This window comes from Hippopotamus amphibius, chromosome 7, assembly GCF_030028045.1.
Source record: "Hippopotamus amphibius kiboko isolate mHipAmp2 chromosome 7, mHipAmp2.hap2, whole genome shotgun sequence".
NCBI classification, from domain to species: Eukaryota; Metazoa; Chordata; class Mammalia; order Artiodactyla; family Hippopotamidae; genus Hippopotamus; species Hippopotamus amphibius.
The window spans coordinates 94,801,775-94,818,787 of NC_080192.1; the positions used below are offsets into that span (position 1 = coordinate 94,801,775).

The following is a 17,013-nucleotide window of genomic DNA, read 5'->3' on the forward strand; positions in this document are numbered from 1 at the left end:
AATGTTAAGTGAAAAATAATATACACATTGCATGCCAAAGAATAGTGGTAAGAAATATCACTTTGTATAGAGAACTTCACATTTCAGATGTTTGTTTAGTATTTTAACCTGCATCAGAAGTATGGAGCCGAGCAAAGATCATACAATTTATGATGCAGGTCAGGCATCTCAGCACAAAATTCTGATACGCACGCTGAAATCTTCAATTTGAATGTTAGAATGCGACCTACACAGGCTTAAGTCAATTTAGAAATAAGTTTGAATTTCCATTGGGAAATACTGTTTTCATTGGTTTCCCAAAAGTCTAAAAACTAAAGTCAATGAGGATCACAAACTACCATAAAAAAGTACACAATAAACTTGTTAATTCAATATTTATGTGTATTTTTAAAAAGGAGAAATGTGTGCATGAAACAGAATAAAAGGAAGTATTTGACTGAAAAGTTTTTTAAAAAATATAAGTAGGAAGAGACCAAGTTCCATCTTCCAACAAAAAAGTGCTTAAATGTTGCTGCAAATTCCAATACTTGCCTATAAATAGGGAGATATCCTTTGAGTACAAGTACATAGGGGTATATAAGTATGTACAGAGATGGCAGCCGCTGAATACACATGGAGCTGCAACTAACCTCCACTAAATTAACACACATTAATTTCTATTAAAAATGTTCCATTAAATTAACACACATGCTTTTATTAAGTTATCTAGACTTTTAATCAAGTCTATAATTAAATTATATAAGAAAGACAATAAGTATGAGGTACAACTAGGCAAAAATGACAGGTGACAACTAACTGATAAAATAATCAATAACTTATGCCTGTAACACGTGGAAGTGTTTGGATAGAGGAGAAGAGAAGGAGGCAAGTAAAAGTAGCAACAAGTGGCCTCAAATAAGAACAGTTCCATTTCTAGAAAACATACCAGGCAGTTACTCAAATTACTTTCCTAATACCTAGCACTGTAGGAATAAGAATGTTGACCGAGGCAGAAGTGAGAATGTGCTATGGGGGAAGTAATTTTGGAACCTGCATAGACGCCGCAGGCCTGAGAGAGCAGCTGACAGCCAGAGGGCAATATAAGGCCAATGAAAGGAAGACCACTAAGGACAGATTCAACCTGCTGAGATATTTTGCCCAAGGCACCTTGCTTGTTGCCCAACCATCAATTAGGTCCCCTTGACAACTAATTCAGTGCCAGTAATAAACTGGCTTCAGAGGGATATTTAAGTTAGGCCCAACCACAGTGGTACATAGTAATATTGCATGTTTCTTGAAACACACCTGAAAAAGTAGGACCTTCCTTTACAAAATTATTTTCCAAAGTATATTCTTCAAAACACTAGTTCTGCAGGTGTTTTGTAACTCTTCTCCCCTAGTCCCTACAGAAAAGGGTCCTGTGGCCAAGTAAATTTGAGAAACAAAATAAAATTAAATAGGGTTATTCACTACAGGATTCTTCAGAGTCCCTAACATGTGCATTGTTAATCTCCAAGGGTGGTTGCAGAGTATAATATGAAATATTCCCCGAACTTACTTCACTATGGAACCTTCTTTAGGGGAGCATTTCTGGGGATTAGTGTTCAATGGAACACATGTCTTGGGAAAGGCTGTCCAAACATACATTTTTGTGCTCCACATAACTGAAGATGATATTTAAGGTTAAAAAATGACAAACACAGCAAGAATATGTTTTAGAAATGATAATGTTCATTAACAGTACTAATATTCTAAATAACAATGTTTAACTAGCACTGAGTCAGTTTCTAATTCGATGCTGAACAGTAAGCAAACCAAAGTGGCTATGTTCTCCCAGATAAAAAGTGAGAGGGAAGGCTTTGCTATTAAATGTATTAGACTGAAATATGATTTGTGCCTAAAAGTTCAAAGGAGGTAAAGGATAAGAAAGGTAAGAGAGCTTTCTTTTTTTCCTAATCCATAGAAAGTTTTGTTAAAGGCTACATCATTTTCAACTTAATGGTTTTATTTGAACTTTTAAAACAACAGTTTTTGATGTAATAAATACACCTAAATTCTGTAATTTATAAAATTTTTGCAGGCTTCAGGAAAAACACACAACAGCAGACTTGAAGAGCTGTATAAATACAGTATTTTCCATTTTTTTTGAAAATCCAGCACTTACCAGATTTGTCTGTCAGTATTAATGATCATACAACGTTCAAGCTGTAAGGGATTTTTAGAGCTGCTTGCTTCAAAGTTCTCATTTTATAGGTAAAAAGACCAAGGCCTGGACAGGTTTAAAGGACTTACCCATAATCAGCCAGTTCTCAAACTGTCTTCTCTACTTTTTAAAATTAAAGAGAACTTGCTCATTGCATTTCAAGGGATGTTAATAAGTAACTGAAATCACATCCATCATGAAACTAATTTTAAAAATATTTTAAAAACTAAAAGTTATATATTATGGGAAACAACAAGGTGTGTGGACATATGTGTATGTACATGCATAAAAATATCTATATACATCCAGATATTTTTACCTGGAATTGGTCAGATGTACATGTGTTCATTTCTGGTGACACAGTGGTTGTCTGACCGATGGAAGCGATTTTTTCTGCAGCAGATAGTGGTTTCAATGGTTCCTTGGTGGGCTCTAACATACCCTGAAAAAGGCAAATTAGCCATTAATGGAGGGCGGGTAAGGATCAGCCCACACACTTTACAAGAAAGTTAATCTAGCTGAAAGCAGAAAGAAAACAGGTCATTTGGAAAATACTGAAGACCAAAAGGAACGAGTCTTAAATTTTCTTTAGAGAAAATCTTACAGCACTAAAATAGGAAATGTTTCACAACAATACCTTTGGAATCCAAACTTTTTGAAGCAAGACGCTGTAATTTAAACTGGGTTTGTTTTAAAGTGCCTGGTTATCACTGTCACACAAAAGCATAAGCACATGGGATGGTGAGGGTGGGGTGGGGATGGGGAAGAGGCGAGCACGACAGTGTATTACATCCATGCCGTAAGAATCCAACACTATTCTGATGTCTCAGACCTGATACTGCAGGAAACATACATATTACACCATGGTGGTGCTTGGTGAGGTGAGAGCTGATTCTAAAACACACCATATAATGTGACGACGTCTACATGCTTCCATGTGAATTTAGTGTTTGACCCTTGCTCCACTATAGGATAGGAGCCTTAGTTCTCGGTTCTTTGGACTGGCAAAGCACAGACACAGGCATTTCAGAGGGGAAAACACCTTACGTGTTCTACTACTAGGGTATGTTACGAATCTAACACACCTTCTAAATAACAGAGAAAGACATTCAAGATGGATGTAGAAACAAAAGAAGTAGAAAAAAATCAGCATTGTGCATCGATGTTCTAGCAAACACTAAAAATAATGGGTTATAATCTAGGTTACTGGAATGAAAAAAAGTCCAAGCTTTTACAAATTTTAAAATAATATCTGATAAGCTCTTGAAGAGTTATCAACCAAATAAAAGTCTCCCTTTACTGGGGAAAAAGAATCAAAGCTGCTAAGTCAGTAATCTTATAGTTAGAATCTATACATTTCTAAAATCAAGTTTTCAGGAGACTCTCCCTCCCCTCATAAAATCGAGTGTAATATAAATAAGCAATTTACAGATTTAGTTCTTAACAACAGTACGTGTGAAAGGCTTTAATCTAGCAGTTTGAGAAATGAAAATAAATGCACGGTTTAATTCAATACCATATACATTATACTGGCTTTCTAGTGTGCTCTTCTACAAAGACTCCATGCATCTGGCAAACAATTACTAGTCTCTGCCAACTTTTCTAAAGTGAACTCTTCCTTAAACTAGTGGTTCTCAAAGTGGTCCCCACAGGTAGCTTCTCTATCACCTGAGAACTCGTCAAACGTGCAAAATTTTGAGCCTGACTCCAGACCTACCAAATAAGAAACTATGGAGGTGGTGCCCAGCATTCTGTGTTTTAACAAGTCTTCCAAGCAATTCTAACGCATATTAAAATCTTAGAACCAGTGACTTAAATGACCATTTCAGGTACTATTCCACCAGACGAGATCAGAAGATATTGAACATCTCATGTGTGTAAAGCACCACGGGAAAAATTCAGGTATCATTAAAATTTGAAACCAGATATGAAAAAGAATAAGTTTCTAAATGTAAGGCATCACAAAGATGGAGGAGGAGATGATACATTCACTAAGTCAACTTTGGCATTAAAAGCTTACAAAAATGGTAAAATTATATTACTAATGAAAGGTTGTAATTAAGATAGGAAAAAAAGCATACATATTAGTCTCTAACTCCACCTAAAACTTAAAGAATTGGCTAATGTGCTGAGCCTAACACAGAAGCATTAAGTAGGTTACTGTCCTCAACATGCTGAATGAAACTGCCCACAAGTTAAATTCCTATTTTCTACTCAAAAATGTGACAATAACACAACCAACAATCTCTAGAATGCTACTTCCTGAAAAAAGAGATCCAGAAAGTTAAAGAAATGTTCTGGATTATATTTATCTACAACATAAAAGAGAGTAGGGATGATCAAGATTTTTTGAAAATACACGATAACTATTTAAAGGAGCAGAAACTGATTTAAAAAAAAAAAAACAAACTCAAGCACAGAAGTTTTTGTCCAATTCCACAAAACAAAACTACAAAAACAAAACAAAGCAAACATTTCAATTCAATAACAATAATTAGAGCTTATTCATGGAAAAGTTTACAGATTAAAAAGAAAGGTCAGGTTCCACAGCAAATTCATTTTCACATGCACATAAAGGGTTTTTAAACTTAAAAATCATATCAAGGGTTCCTTAATTATTTTTTTCTCTATCTTAAACATAGTATTTTTTCCTTATTTTCAAGTTATTGGTGAAAGAATTTAAAAATATTTTTTGTTTAATAGATATGATATTTTTATGCACCAATAACTCAAAGACATGCCAAAAACCATAAACACATCAAACTTTAAAATGTGACTGAGTCTTGATAAGGTACAGAATGAAAATTCCTCAGTTTTCCTGGACTACCTGGCATATCTGAAAAAACAAAGTTCAACATGTTTAAAACATTAATGGGAAAATTAAATACCAATTATGGGTCCCAGCTCATTTTCATTGTTATAATTTGATATTTCCAAGCTTTTATATATATCCGTGGTTTCAATATTGCATTATTTAAAAATAATCACAAATGCATTAAAACAAATGATATCTAACGCTTCAGATACTTCAGCTTCTTCTTTTTAAAAGCAAATTAAAAGAGAAAAAGACACTTCCAAAGTTGCATCTTACAAAAAGTTATGAGCACTAAAAGTAATTTGCAATCTAAAACAAAAGTGTCTGTAATTAACAGAATACAGAAAAATGTCCTCAGATCAAGACATGAAGGGATTTATGAGGTTGAAAAAGGATACTGTATTTATTCTCTTAATAGTCCCACACTAAATGCCCCTTAACATAAACTTTCCATGTCATGCTACATAAGATGATTTTATAGAATAAATGCAGCAATGATAAATACATGCAAAGACATCTTTGTACTTACCAATCCTGCTGCATACATGGGCACTATAACAGGTTGTTTCTTATTGCCCGTGAAGAGCTATATACGTATGTTAGAGAGAAAGAACATATATTTAGAGAATGACCTGTCATACAATAAAACAGTTTCCAAAATACGCTTGTAATGCTTTATTACATACACTGTGAACCATAAATTGAAGACATTGTTAAATCACCCTTATGGGGTTATATTTTTGATCTCCTAGCCCAATTCCTTCATTTAATACTTAAGGAAAAACACTAAAGCAACTTTTCCTAAAAATAAGAAATATCGGAGAAAAATCTAGATAGATTTATACTTAAAAGCTGGCATATTCAAAAATACATGAACATTTAAACCAACTAATATTTGTGTTTCTGAGGAACTAGTTTGAACAGAAGTGTGACAGAATTTAAAAACATTCATAGGTTGATTAAAGGATTTTCCAAGGTACTAATAAACTCACAATGTTTCGGGTGTCTATTCCTAAGGAGCACAAAAGCTTCTTGTTGCTATGGGAGCCACCCCACTGATATCTCAAGCCATGCGCATCATGGATGTCCTGTAGTTCGGTCCACACATCCAGCAGTTCCCTGCAAGGGTCACGATGAAGCCACCAACAATGGGTTACTCAATAGCTTTCCCCATGAATTCTACTTCTAATGTGACTGTGAAACATTATACATTCCAATTAATCTTGTGTCTAACATGAGTATATAACTACTATCTGAATGAAATTAAGAGCCAACACTTAGTCATTAGCAAAGTAACTATGTTAAAATCATTTGAAACAATCAAGCAAAAATTTGGCCCCTATGTTATTCTTTTTAAGTTGTAAAACAAAAATATTTAAACGGAGGAAAGAAATCACCCAGCAATCCACCATCTTACTCCACCTTTTAATATGTTTTCTCCTTGAGTCTTAACCCACAAACATACAGTAGCAATTACAGTATATATAAAATTCTGGGGCTTCCTAGGTGGCACAGTGGTTAAGAATCGGCCTGCCAATGCAGGGGACATGGGTTTGATCCCTGCTCCAGGAAGATCCCACATGCCGCGGAGCAACTAAGCCCGTGCGCCACAACTATTGAGCCTGCGCTTTAGAGCCTGTGAGCCACAACTAGAGAAGCCATGGCAATGAGGAGCCCGCACACCACAATGAAGAGTTGCCCGCACTCAGCACAACTAAAGAAAGCCCGCGCACAGCAGAAAAGACCCAACACAATCAATAAAATAAACAAATAAATTTATATTAAAAAAAATTCTGTATTCTTTTTTCAGATTTTAAGCATTTCCCTATCTACATATGTATCTTTTTCAATGGTTGTGTAATGGTCTATCAGACAGATGCATCATCATTTATTCAGCCACAAACCTACAGTTTTACTTAAGTTGTTCTTCTTGTTTGGCTTCTACTGCTAGTAGAGCAGGAATATACTCCTGTATTTTATGGTGTGTATTACTGTAGAATTGTGTTATTTCCTCAGAACAAATCTCTTGGGTCTAAGAGTGTGATCTGCACAGTTAGCATATTTTTTAAAAAACATATCTAAACAGCTTAAAGATGGCAAGATATCAACCTTTTTGTTCCCTTCTATTCTCAGAAATCACCTCAAAACAAAAGTCAAGAAGCAAAAATAATATTCATCCTCAATGAAATTAAGAAATACTGCCTCCAGAGGTGGGGAGTAATGAAATGTAAGAGAAGCAGCCAGGAATAAGAATAACTTTGAAATTAAAATTAGAAAGTCAATCTAGACCCTTTAACGTCTAGTAATTAATAGGAGGTCCAGAAAGAAAACAGAGGCAATGGAGGGAAGGTAATTGTCATTGTAAGAGAACTGCTCAATATTGAAGAACAGAAGCTTCCAGACTGAAAGGTCCTGCCTAGCACTCAGTCCAATAAATGAAAAAAGACTCATATCGAGATACTTCACTGTGAAATTTCAGAGCACCACCAACAAAAGACCTAAATTATAAATCTGATGTGGGGGGTAAACTAAAGTAAAATTTTACCTCCCATGTACGTTTTTTTTTTCCTCAGGAGGCTATTAGAGGATGTGCTCTACCAAAATGGGATTTAAGTGAAGGGAAGTCCCAAGACAACATGTGTTTAGGAGGCCTAAACTGATCCATTCCAGATTGGAAGGAATTAGAAAATGAAGGACTCCAGGTAAAAAATGGAATGGCCAGCTTGGCAGGTTTTATCACAAGTAAAATTACATTCACAGGCTGTTGGAGGGTAGGGAAAGAGTAAATGAAAAAGAGAGGCAATTATTAAATCCAGGAAAAAGGTGTATTATAAAGAAAACAGTGGCTTAGCTGTGAACACTATTTATATGATCATAATAATGAAAATACCAAATAAAATTTAACCAAAAACTATGATATAAGTATATTGGGAAGATGAAGAGAGACTAGAGATGTAAGATCTAAATTTTCATCCATCATACTAGGAAATTAAAAATAATATACAAAACAAAAAAAAAAAAAAGAAAAAAAATAATATACAAAATTCATCAGAATATTGATTTAGAAATTTTTTTAAAAAGCTCAAAAATGGGGAAGTAGAGAGTCTGTTTTGATTATGTCTTTTAGCACAGTATGATTTTTTAAACTTAAACACAGTCATGTTTTAGAACTTTAATGGTTTTAGATAACCTTATAAATTAGAACAGTTGAAACTATCAAATATACATGTTATACGAAAGTTTCTGCTACTTACCCACTTTCAGCTAAGGCCTCTCTTGTTTTTATTGGCAAGGTGTTTGTTTCCAGCAAGTGCTTCAGGGAAGTAACTTCTTGTTCAGTATCAGGGACAAATATGGAAGGAAAACATGCTTCGAAAATTCGCTCCAGGCGGTTTAGTAAAGCTGTCTGCATCAAAACACCCCACAAAAGTTTATTTTCATTTTTGTAATTTTAATAATGTCATACATAGCTTTATCATTAATACACATACATACCCATATACCCATGCTCTGTCCACTACTATGGGGCGGGGGAACTATCAGTCAGATACAGGAAACACTAAGCGAAAGAAGCAGAACTACTCATAGAACAGCTGTAAATAATTGTGGTGATATGCGGTGGCAAATAAACGTAGTTACACACCAAGCATCATGCCTGGCATTTTACAAACATTATCTTACTTAATCCATTACAAAATTCTACAAAGAAGAAATTACTACCCTATTGTACAGTGAGAAAGCAATCTCGAAGTTTGAATAATCTGCCCAAAGCAAAAACAAAACCAAAAAAAAAAAGAAAAAAAAAAGAGTATTCATATTCTTTACATCACACTGGGGTGTTTCTTACTACCACTCACATATTCTATATTTAGAATAAGATTGGATGCTTGAAAAAAGTATCATGCTGTTATAGCTGAATAGAACCTAGACATGAATGTGAATTCTGAAAACCTCTTTTTTTAATTTAAAAATTTTTAGAAATTTTATTGAAGTACAGTTGATTTACATTGTTTTAATTTCTTCTGTATAGCAAAGTGACTCAGTTATACATATATATATTCTTTTTCATATTCTCTTCCATTATGGTTTGTCACAGAATACTGAATATAGTTCCCTGTGCTATATACAGTATGACCTTGTCGTGAAAACCTTTTAGAAATATCTCTGCGGCTAATAGAACAAACCAAAGTAGGAAAGAATGTCTCAATTTTTACTAAGAAATTCAACAGCTCATTTATCATTTTGATTATCTGTGTTATCTTTTAGAAATTCCATTTCTCTACTCTTCTATAGTATGTATATTTGTATTTCTGAATAGTACACTACTTTTCCTCCAGGCAAAGCCTGCATATTCCCTAGAGTATATTCTCTGAGAACACTGGCATTTTGGGGTATTTTTATTAATTAAAACTTGTTGGATTTAGATTAACTTAGATTTTGGGGGTACTAGTAGCTTTAGTCTATATGTGCAACCTACAATAACATTTATTCCTACTTTCCTATTTCAGATATATACAAAATATTTTCAACTTAGCTCACCTTATAACATAAACATCAACTAGGAATACAAACTGTTAAGTTAAAGCTTGTTGGAAGATTAAGTGTACTACTGAAATGATACTCAGTGTACAAGCAAATGCCACATCATGGTGGTACTTCCTGCCAAGTAACCAAAACAAGTTAATGCTTGATTTCTGTTGTTTAGTATAGTCAGCAAACAGGAAAATTTAAAAAAAAAAGGAAGAATTTTCACAAACATATTTTCCAAAACAAAATCTCTTTTGGAAGCAGTATTAGAGCAAAAAACTTAACGTTGCATAATTAGTCTCAGGGTACTCTTCTGCTATCTCTACAAAAGTTACTCTAACACCTTCATTATATTCAAGTATGTGATATGGGAAAAGGTTCTCAGTATCAATTATGAAACCTACAGTAAAGAGTAGACTCAAGATCCCAACGCTTGTGAAACTTGAGTGCGTCAAGGGGACCCATGCTTAACTCGGTTCAACAGAGGGAATGGACAGACATTACTTTTAAAGGGATCAGATAACCATCTAATTGGAAACATAATAAGCATTGGCTCATCCTGGGCAGGGAAGGTAAACAAAAACTCACACATGACCAAATTTTATTTCTCTGTAAATTAAAACAGAATCTTTCTTGTATCCTCTTTGTTATCCTCTTAATGGGATAGAAAAAACATTTATCTAAGGATGAAAGAAAGAAGTTCAAAACATATTCAATCATTACACATAACTACCATGTCTTAGGTATACCAGTGAGCAAATTCTCAAATTCGTGGAATGTACTTGAGGAAACAGAACATTATTTTAACCTAATCGCTTTTCAACTTTGTTTTAAACTTCTTCCCCAAACTTTCCTCATAAAAAATAAAATTACATGGAAATTTAAAAGAAAGTTCCATATGTCTTTAGGATTAGATATTACAGTCCACTGCTTCAAATCTTTTGTAGAATAAATAAGGTAGAGCAGGAGTCGGCAGATTTTTCTGTATAGGGCCAGACAGTGAATATTTTTTGCAGGGCAGGCTATCCATAAACAAATAAGTGTGGGTGTGTTCCAATGAAACTTTATTTACTAAAACAGGTGGCAGGACAGATTTTTGTCTCCTAGGCCATAGTTTGCCAACCCCTGAGGTAGAGCCATATACAAATTTTTAAAATAAAGATTCAAATAACCAGAATCCACTAACTGAACAGCACAACCCACCACAAGGAGGAACTCCTCAACAATTCAACAAGAAAGCAGCTAATGGAATTAACAAAGATTTTGATTAAAATTAAATTTCCTAACATTTTACTTTTTTAAGTATATTAGTTTCCAACTATCCACAAAACCAGTTTGATGCTAAAAGGGCTGCTATCTTGTTCACGGTAATAAATAATGCCAAATTTCATATACTACTAGTTAATTCCAGTAAGTAAATGGCTGATGTAATTATAACCCTTCATCAGAGGACTGTGGACCCAAGGGGCTGAGACTCAGTTTCAGGATTTATAAACTGGAGCTATCAGGGCCTACCTCACAGGGTGAATAATAAACTAGAGGAGTAAATGCCTGACAGCCTGTGTGTGCTCAAGAAGTGGTGGCTTTTATCACTACTGTTTTTATATAGATGATACATATAGACACAGTGGCCTGCTGAAGAATAAAATAAATGTTAAAACTAGGTTCAAATCTCACTAAGGCTGTTTCTCTACTATTACTTAGCATTCTAAATCATTATGAAAATACTTGTCTCAATTTATATCAATTTCTACCATAGCAAGAAATTAAATAATGCAAATATTTTGCATCCTCCCCAAGATCCTCCTATCAAGTTGAGAGAAAAGTACCCAATTAAAAATATCTGTTGTTAAGAGCTGCTTATATAATTAGAACCTGTTACTGCTACTCCTTGGGGATTTTAAAGTTTGAAATTGGTGAACATTTTGGTTGATTGTTGGCATTTGTGACTTAAATCTTGATCACATTATGAAAATCAAAGAGAGTAAACCACACAGTAGGTGTGTTAAGAGTATTTTACTTCCCAAAAAGCACAATAAAGTTCAAAGTTCAAAGACGTGATGGAACAAAGTCCAAGTAACTTGGTAAGTAGAAGAGGTACAAGAATAAAGCTAACATTAACGCCCAGAAGAAGAGAAACCAGCCTACCACACGAGTAGTTTCCCTTGTGACCAAGCAGATAAATTTCTTTCAAAAAACCAGATCTTCCAAAACACTGTACTCTGACACTAAATTTTAAAAAACTTGTTATTTGGAGCATAAAATTTGAACATGAGGTAAAAGGTAAAGGTTGATACTGGTAAAGGTTTGGGGTTTTTTTGTTTCTTCAAGATTATTAAATAATTTTAATTGTTTTAAAATATATTCAAAAAATAAATAAAACATATTCGATTTTTTCAACACTATTAGCCAAGATAGTTTACTATATTCAACAGCCTTAAAGTCAATAAAGTGAAATATTATTTAAACTTCAATTTATTCTACTGTGCATGAGCAAATTATTCATCTAACACTACAATTCACAGTTTCCAACACAGCTAACTGTAAATTTTTACTAAAGAGCCAGTGTTGCACTCTAAATTAATGTGAGGGTAACAAAAATAAGTACATACACACAGCATACTAAATATTTAGCTGAGGTTACAACAGTAACTAAACAGCAAACTAAATAAAATAACATTCACTCCAGTTACTTGAATTTCAAATGCCTTCAACTTCAAAGAGGAAAAACAGTCATCAGTTCTCCCTTGAATCTGGAGTTAGGAAACTGGTGACTGAGCCACGAACACATCAAATTCTAAACCTGCAAACAGCAGCACATCTGGCCACTAAACATTTTAAGAACAGGGGACTCTGATAAATGCAGGATTGAAAGTCAAATGCTCTTCCAGGCAGGTACCAGGCTCCCTTTATATTTTCTTTATCATGTCCAGTGCTAGGAAGCCAAAGGGGAAGGTCTATTACTTGCAGAGAAGTGCACTCGTGCTCAGAAGAGTTCCTACCTGTCAAAACTATTCTGAGAAGGGAAACTAGCCAGAAGCAGCAGTTTTGCTCTCAAAATAGTCTGACAGGTGAGTAAATAGCTCAGCTAAGGATACTCCCACACAAATTCTCATTTGCCTCCCTATTCCCTATTATTTTTCTCTAGTCACCAAAAAATCCAGTTGGCAACACTATTTCTTGCACCACCCTTGAAGACCATTTTCTAAGTGCATTTCTGAGATTATTTAATAATAGCTAACATTTATTGAGCATTTGTTACGTGCAAGACACCATGCTAAGCAGTGTACATGCACAATTTCATTTTATCTTCAGAATGAGAGTTTTGAAGTAAGTACTATTATTATTCTCTAAATCTCAGGTTCGAGGAAGTGGCTAATGCAAGTTAGTGCTGGATCTGAATCTAGCAGTGTGACTCCAGAGTCTTGATTAGGACCTAGGGTCCACAATAATTTTAGGGGTTTGTGAAAATGTTTTTAATAGTTAATATTAACATACTCATCTTTATAACAAGTTACAAAATAGAATTTAAAATATCTTTCATGGGGAAAGGGCTCACAAAAGTCATATGTGGTCTTGGCTATACTACTCTCCAAAGGTACACTGGCTTTTATAGGATTTTTCTATCTTGCCCAATTTTCTCACTTTTCATATATCTGCTTTCCTATCAGGGTCCTTTATTACCTTGAATGTCTCTATATTGTATTTTTTTCAACCCATATAGGGTTTCTGAGAAAGCGAAAACGATTACCCAATGTTTTAATTCATCAGTAAGGGGAAAGCACTATGCATGAATTCACTTATACTCATTCCCAGTTCTGTCCTATCTCCATGTCTGGATTTGGAAGAAGAAAGCCCTGGGGTATACAAGCAGCCATTTCATTTTATCCACTGGTGCAAATAAGTCATATTATCTAATGCAGAGCTTCTCAACTTGATATGGCTCAGTTACAAACAGGTTACAGGTCTTCCAAAATTCCTGAAAGCTATAATATGGACATATGGTGTTCCCTCTTGTGACAGTTAATTTTATGCATCAACTTGATAGAGTCGAGAGGTGCCCAGACATTTGGTCAAACATTATTCTAGATATGTCTGTGGGGGTGTTGCTGGATGAGATTAATATTTGAATTGGTAGACTAAGTAAAGCAGACTGTCTTCCTTAATATGGACAGGCCTCATTCAATCAACTGAAGACAAGTTTGCAGACTATAGATCTTGGGACCTCCATGGTCACCTCCGTAACTGCATGAGCCAATTCCTTATAATAAATCAGTCTGTCTGTCTGTATCTCTCTCTATGCATACATGCATGCATCCATCAATCCTCCTGGTTCTATTTCTCTGGAGAACCTTGATTAATACAGCTCTATTTTGTAAATGCCTACAATGGAGTATAAAAAGATTGTTTATTGAAACTCTCATTCAGTTTCCCAAAGGAGTGTATAAGACCAGCACCAACGATCCTAGACTCTGGTTCTTAGGCCACTCAAAGGCATACCTCCTTTAAAGTATCTTGATCTTAAGGTAATTTCTAAAATTCCTTTGACACATTTGTTAGTCTTCCTGTCTTCCTTACAAACAGTAGTTGATTAATGTCGATAGTTTTAATATTGATAGCATTAGGTCTTGTTCTTAAGTGGAAGTTTAGAAGAAACATAAAATCCACTAGGCAATTTAATCTTCCATTCAAGAGGATACCTTATGCCTTACCACCATTAAATATTAAGTAAGATATCAAGTATAATCTACAACTGTATACTTATCAATTCCCAGTTTCAAGCAATTTAAGAAGAGTAACCAATTGTAATATTCACTATGCTCTAAAAAGATGGTTTGCCCCTTCTGCACAATTTCTGGATAAATCTAATAAAGTATTTCTATTTTGGAATTAAAGACCAGAATTTCAAGTTTTCTGAGGGAAAAATAACAAAAGGAATTGCTGTTCAAATACTTCACACAAGCAAAGAGCTATAAGACCAAAATCTCAATTTCTTTCTTTTTTCTTAATTGAGATATAATTGACATATAATATTATATTAGTTTCATATGTACAACATAATGGTTCAATATACGTATATACTGCAAAATGGTCACCAGAGTTAACAGATTTTTCTTTCCTTGTGATGAGAACTTTTAAGAACTGCTCTCACCAACTTTCAAATATACAATGCAGTATTACTAACAATAGTCCGCACTGTACCTCCAGGACTTATTTATAACTGGACGGTTGTAGCTTTTGACCACTTAACTTCTTTATTTTGTTGCTTACTTATGTTTTCAGTCATCAGTTCAAGTGTTTCCCCACAGAAAGGAAAACCTGCACAAATCTTAGGCAAGTGATTAAAAAAATGAAGGTGAAAATGTAGTTACACTCAGTTTGAGAATGCTGACTTTCTGGTGAACAAATCAATAAGTTAATCTTACAATAACATAAGACAAAGTGTAAGTGAGTCTCTTCTTTTTTCCTTTTTGTGATATTCTTAATTTTTAAAGCTCTCAAGATAAATCTTCTAATAACATTTTCCCAGTAGCATTATCAATTAGATGGCTAATAAAAGAAAATGACTCATAGCTTCCTTTTCTATAGCCAATTAATATAAAGAGATTACTTACCAATTACCTAAATTCTCAAATAACACCCAGAGCAATATTTTTAAAATTTTACAAAAGCTCAGAGTTTAATGCAGTGCTTATGACATTATTTCATTTACCATATATCTAAGAAAAGGCATATTGGCTATTTCAATCAAGATTCCTTCTTGGAACATTAACAGGTTAAAAAACAAACAAACTGTTAATACACATAATGGTCTTTTGGAAAAAGAACTGCTTTCAAAGCAAGGAGATTTTTGTTTTTTGTTATTGTCATTTTATTTTGTTTTAAATCTTAGCCCCCAAAGTGAAGAATAGTTTTGACCTCTTTCCAATTTGTACAATAGAGATACCACTAACTTGCTTTTCTCTACAATTTATAAGAATGTTAGCAAGAGAATGAAATAAACTGAACTCTGGGTTCTCAAGAATATTTCTCAATAAATGGTCATTATGGCTTTTACATCAAGGCCTGAACCCTCTGAGGCTTGCTGGACTCATATCTGAGAATTAGTTTGACTAAGAACATTTTATAAGTTTGAAAGTCTTGGTTGACTTTTCCCTAAGTAACAAATTATTGCAATAAAGTTGCAATAATTGACTGTCTCTTGACCCAGGGAAGATGTATTTTATTAAAATGTTAAGATATCCTTTTGGTAGGCTGAAAAAGGGAAAATACTAAAAAAAAAAAAAAAAAAAGGGACCTGGACAATGTCACATACATACTGAAAAGTCAAAGAAATTTGAAATGACAACTATATCATTTGTCTGACTTCACAAAGAATTGTTCCCCATGTTTGTTTAACTGAATTAACTGAGCTCTGAATTCTAAAAGACTCTCACAACCTTCTGTCAATGCACAATTTTGATGGCACTCTGTTCAGGACAGAACTGTTGTATCCAGGTAAGAGTCAAGAGGGATAAATCATTTTAAGTTTTATGATTAAAAAGCCTAACGTTTACTGTCATTAATATGTGAGGATTTCTGTGCTGCCCCCAACATGGTAGCAACTAGGAGAAACATTTTAAGAAAAATATTAATAAATTTAATCCTCTCCTAGAGAACTAGATTAATGCGCATTTCCAGCAGATTCTGGAAAAGGAAGAAATTACAGGTCACAAGCCTCCTTTACAACAGAATGAGAAGAATGAAAGTCACTTTTCAACTCAGTCACTTTCCATTTCCCCACCTCAATTTCCTTCCAAACTTCTCTTCTAGCCCCTCTTCCAGCAGATTCTCCTTTCCAACATCCACCTCCAAGTTCTGCTCATTTTGCATAACCCATTCAGCCAGAGGACCGAACCAGACAAATCTCAGGAAATCAATGCATCTTGACACATCTATACAGTTTTTGTTTTATCTTTACAAAATAGAATCCTACTACAAGATTCTTATTTTTCAGTACATTTTTTTCACTCATTTAAAAATTTACTGTCATTTTATCTTCACAAAAGTCCTTTGCAATAGATATTACCTCCTTTTTACAGACAACTGAGTTCAGAAGTAACGTTCAAAAATCGTAACGCTTATATGACTGAGTCAAAATTCAAACTTGGATCTATAAGATTCCATAAAGCCCATGTACTTTATTTCTTCCTATATCCAATTATCAAATTACACATGAATAACTTCAATTGTACAATACAAAAAGTTCCTTTCTGAAGTGGCCATACTTTAAAAAATTCATTATATGATGATGTTAATAGTTCTAAGGCTATAAATTAAAGATTATCCAATACCAGTGTCACCCTATACTCTAGTAAGGATGAAACTAAACAGGGAAAGGATTAGGTCAAAAACCAACAATATTTGCTTGCATTATATAATTAATTCACTCCTTGTTTAAAACTGTAACCTCCTGCCTCAATAATGAGCTACTCAACAGGAATAATAC

At 34.1% G+C, this 17,013-nt stretch overlaps 1 protein-coding gene across 5 annotated transcripts in view; it reads right to left on the reverse strand.

The window, feature by feature from the left end:
• AFTPH (aftiphilin) overlaps window positions 1-17,013 on the reverse strand; it is a 60,114-nt gene that overhangs the window by 15,224 nt on the left and 27,877 nt on the right. For all 5 annotated transcript variants that reach the window (XM_057741496.1, XM_057741492.1, XM_057741493.1 and 2 more), the window contains 4 exons: window positions 8,252-8,403; window positions 5,990-6,116; window positions 5,527-5,583; window positions 2,502-2,624 (listed from right to left, as the gene is read on the reverse strand). In XM_057741496.1, coding sequence (XP_057597479.1) covers window positions 2,502-2,624; window positions 5,527-5,583; window positions 5,990-6,116; window positions 8,252-8,403 — 459 coding nt within the window. The remainder of the gene's footprint in view (window positions 1-2,501; window positions 2,625-5,526; window positions 5,584-5,989; window positions 6,117-8,251; window positions 8,404-17,013) is intronic.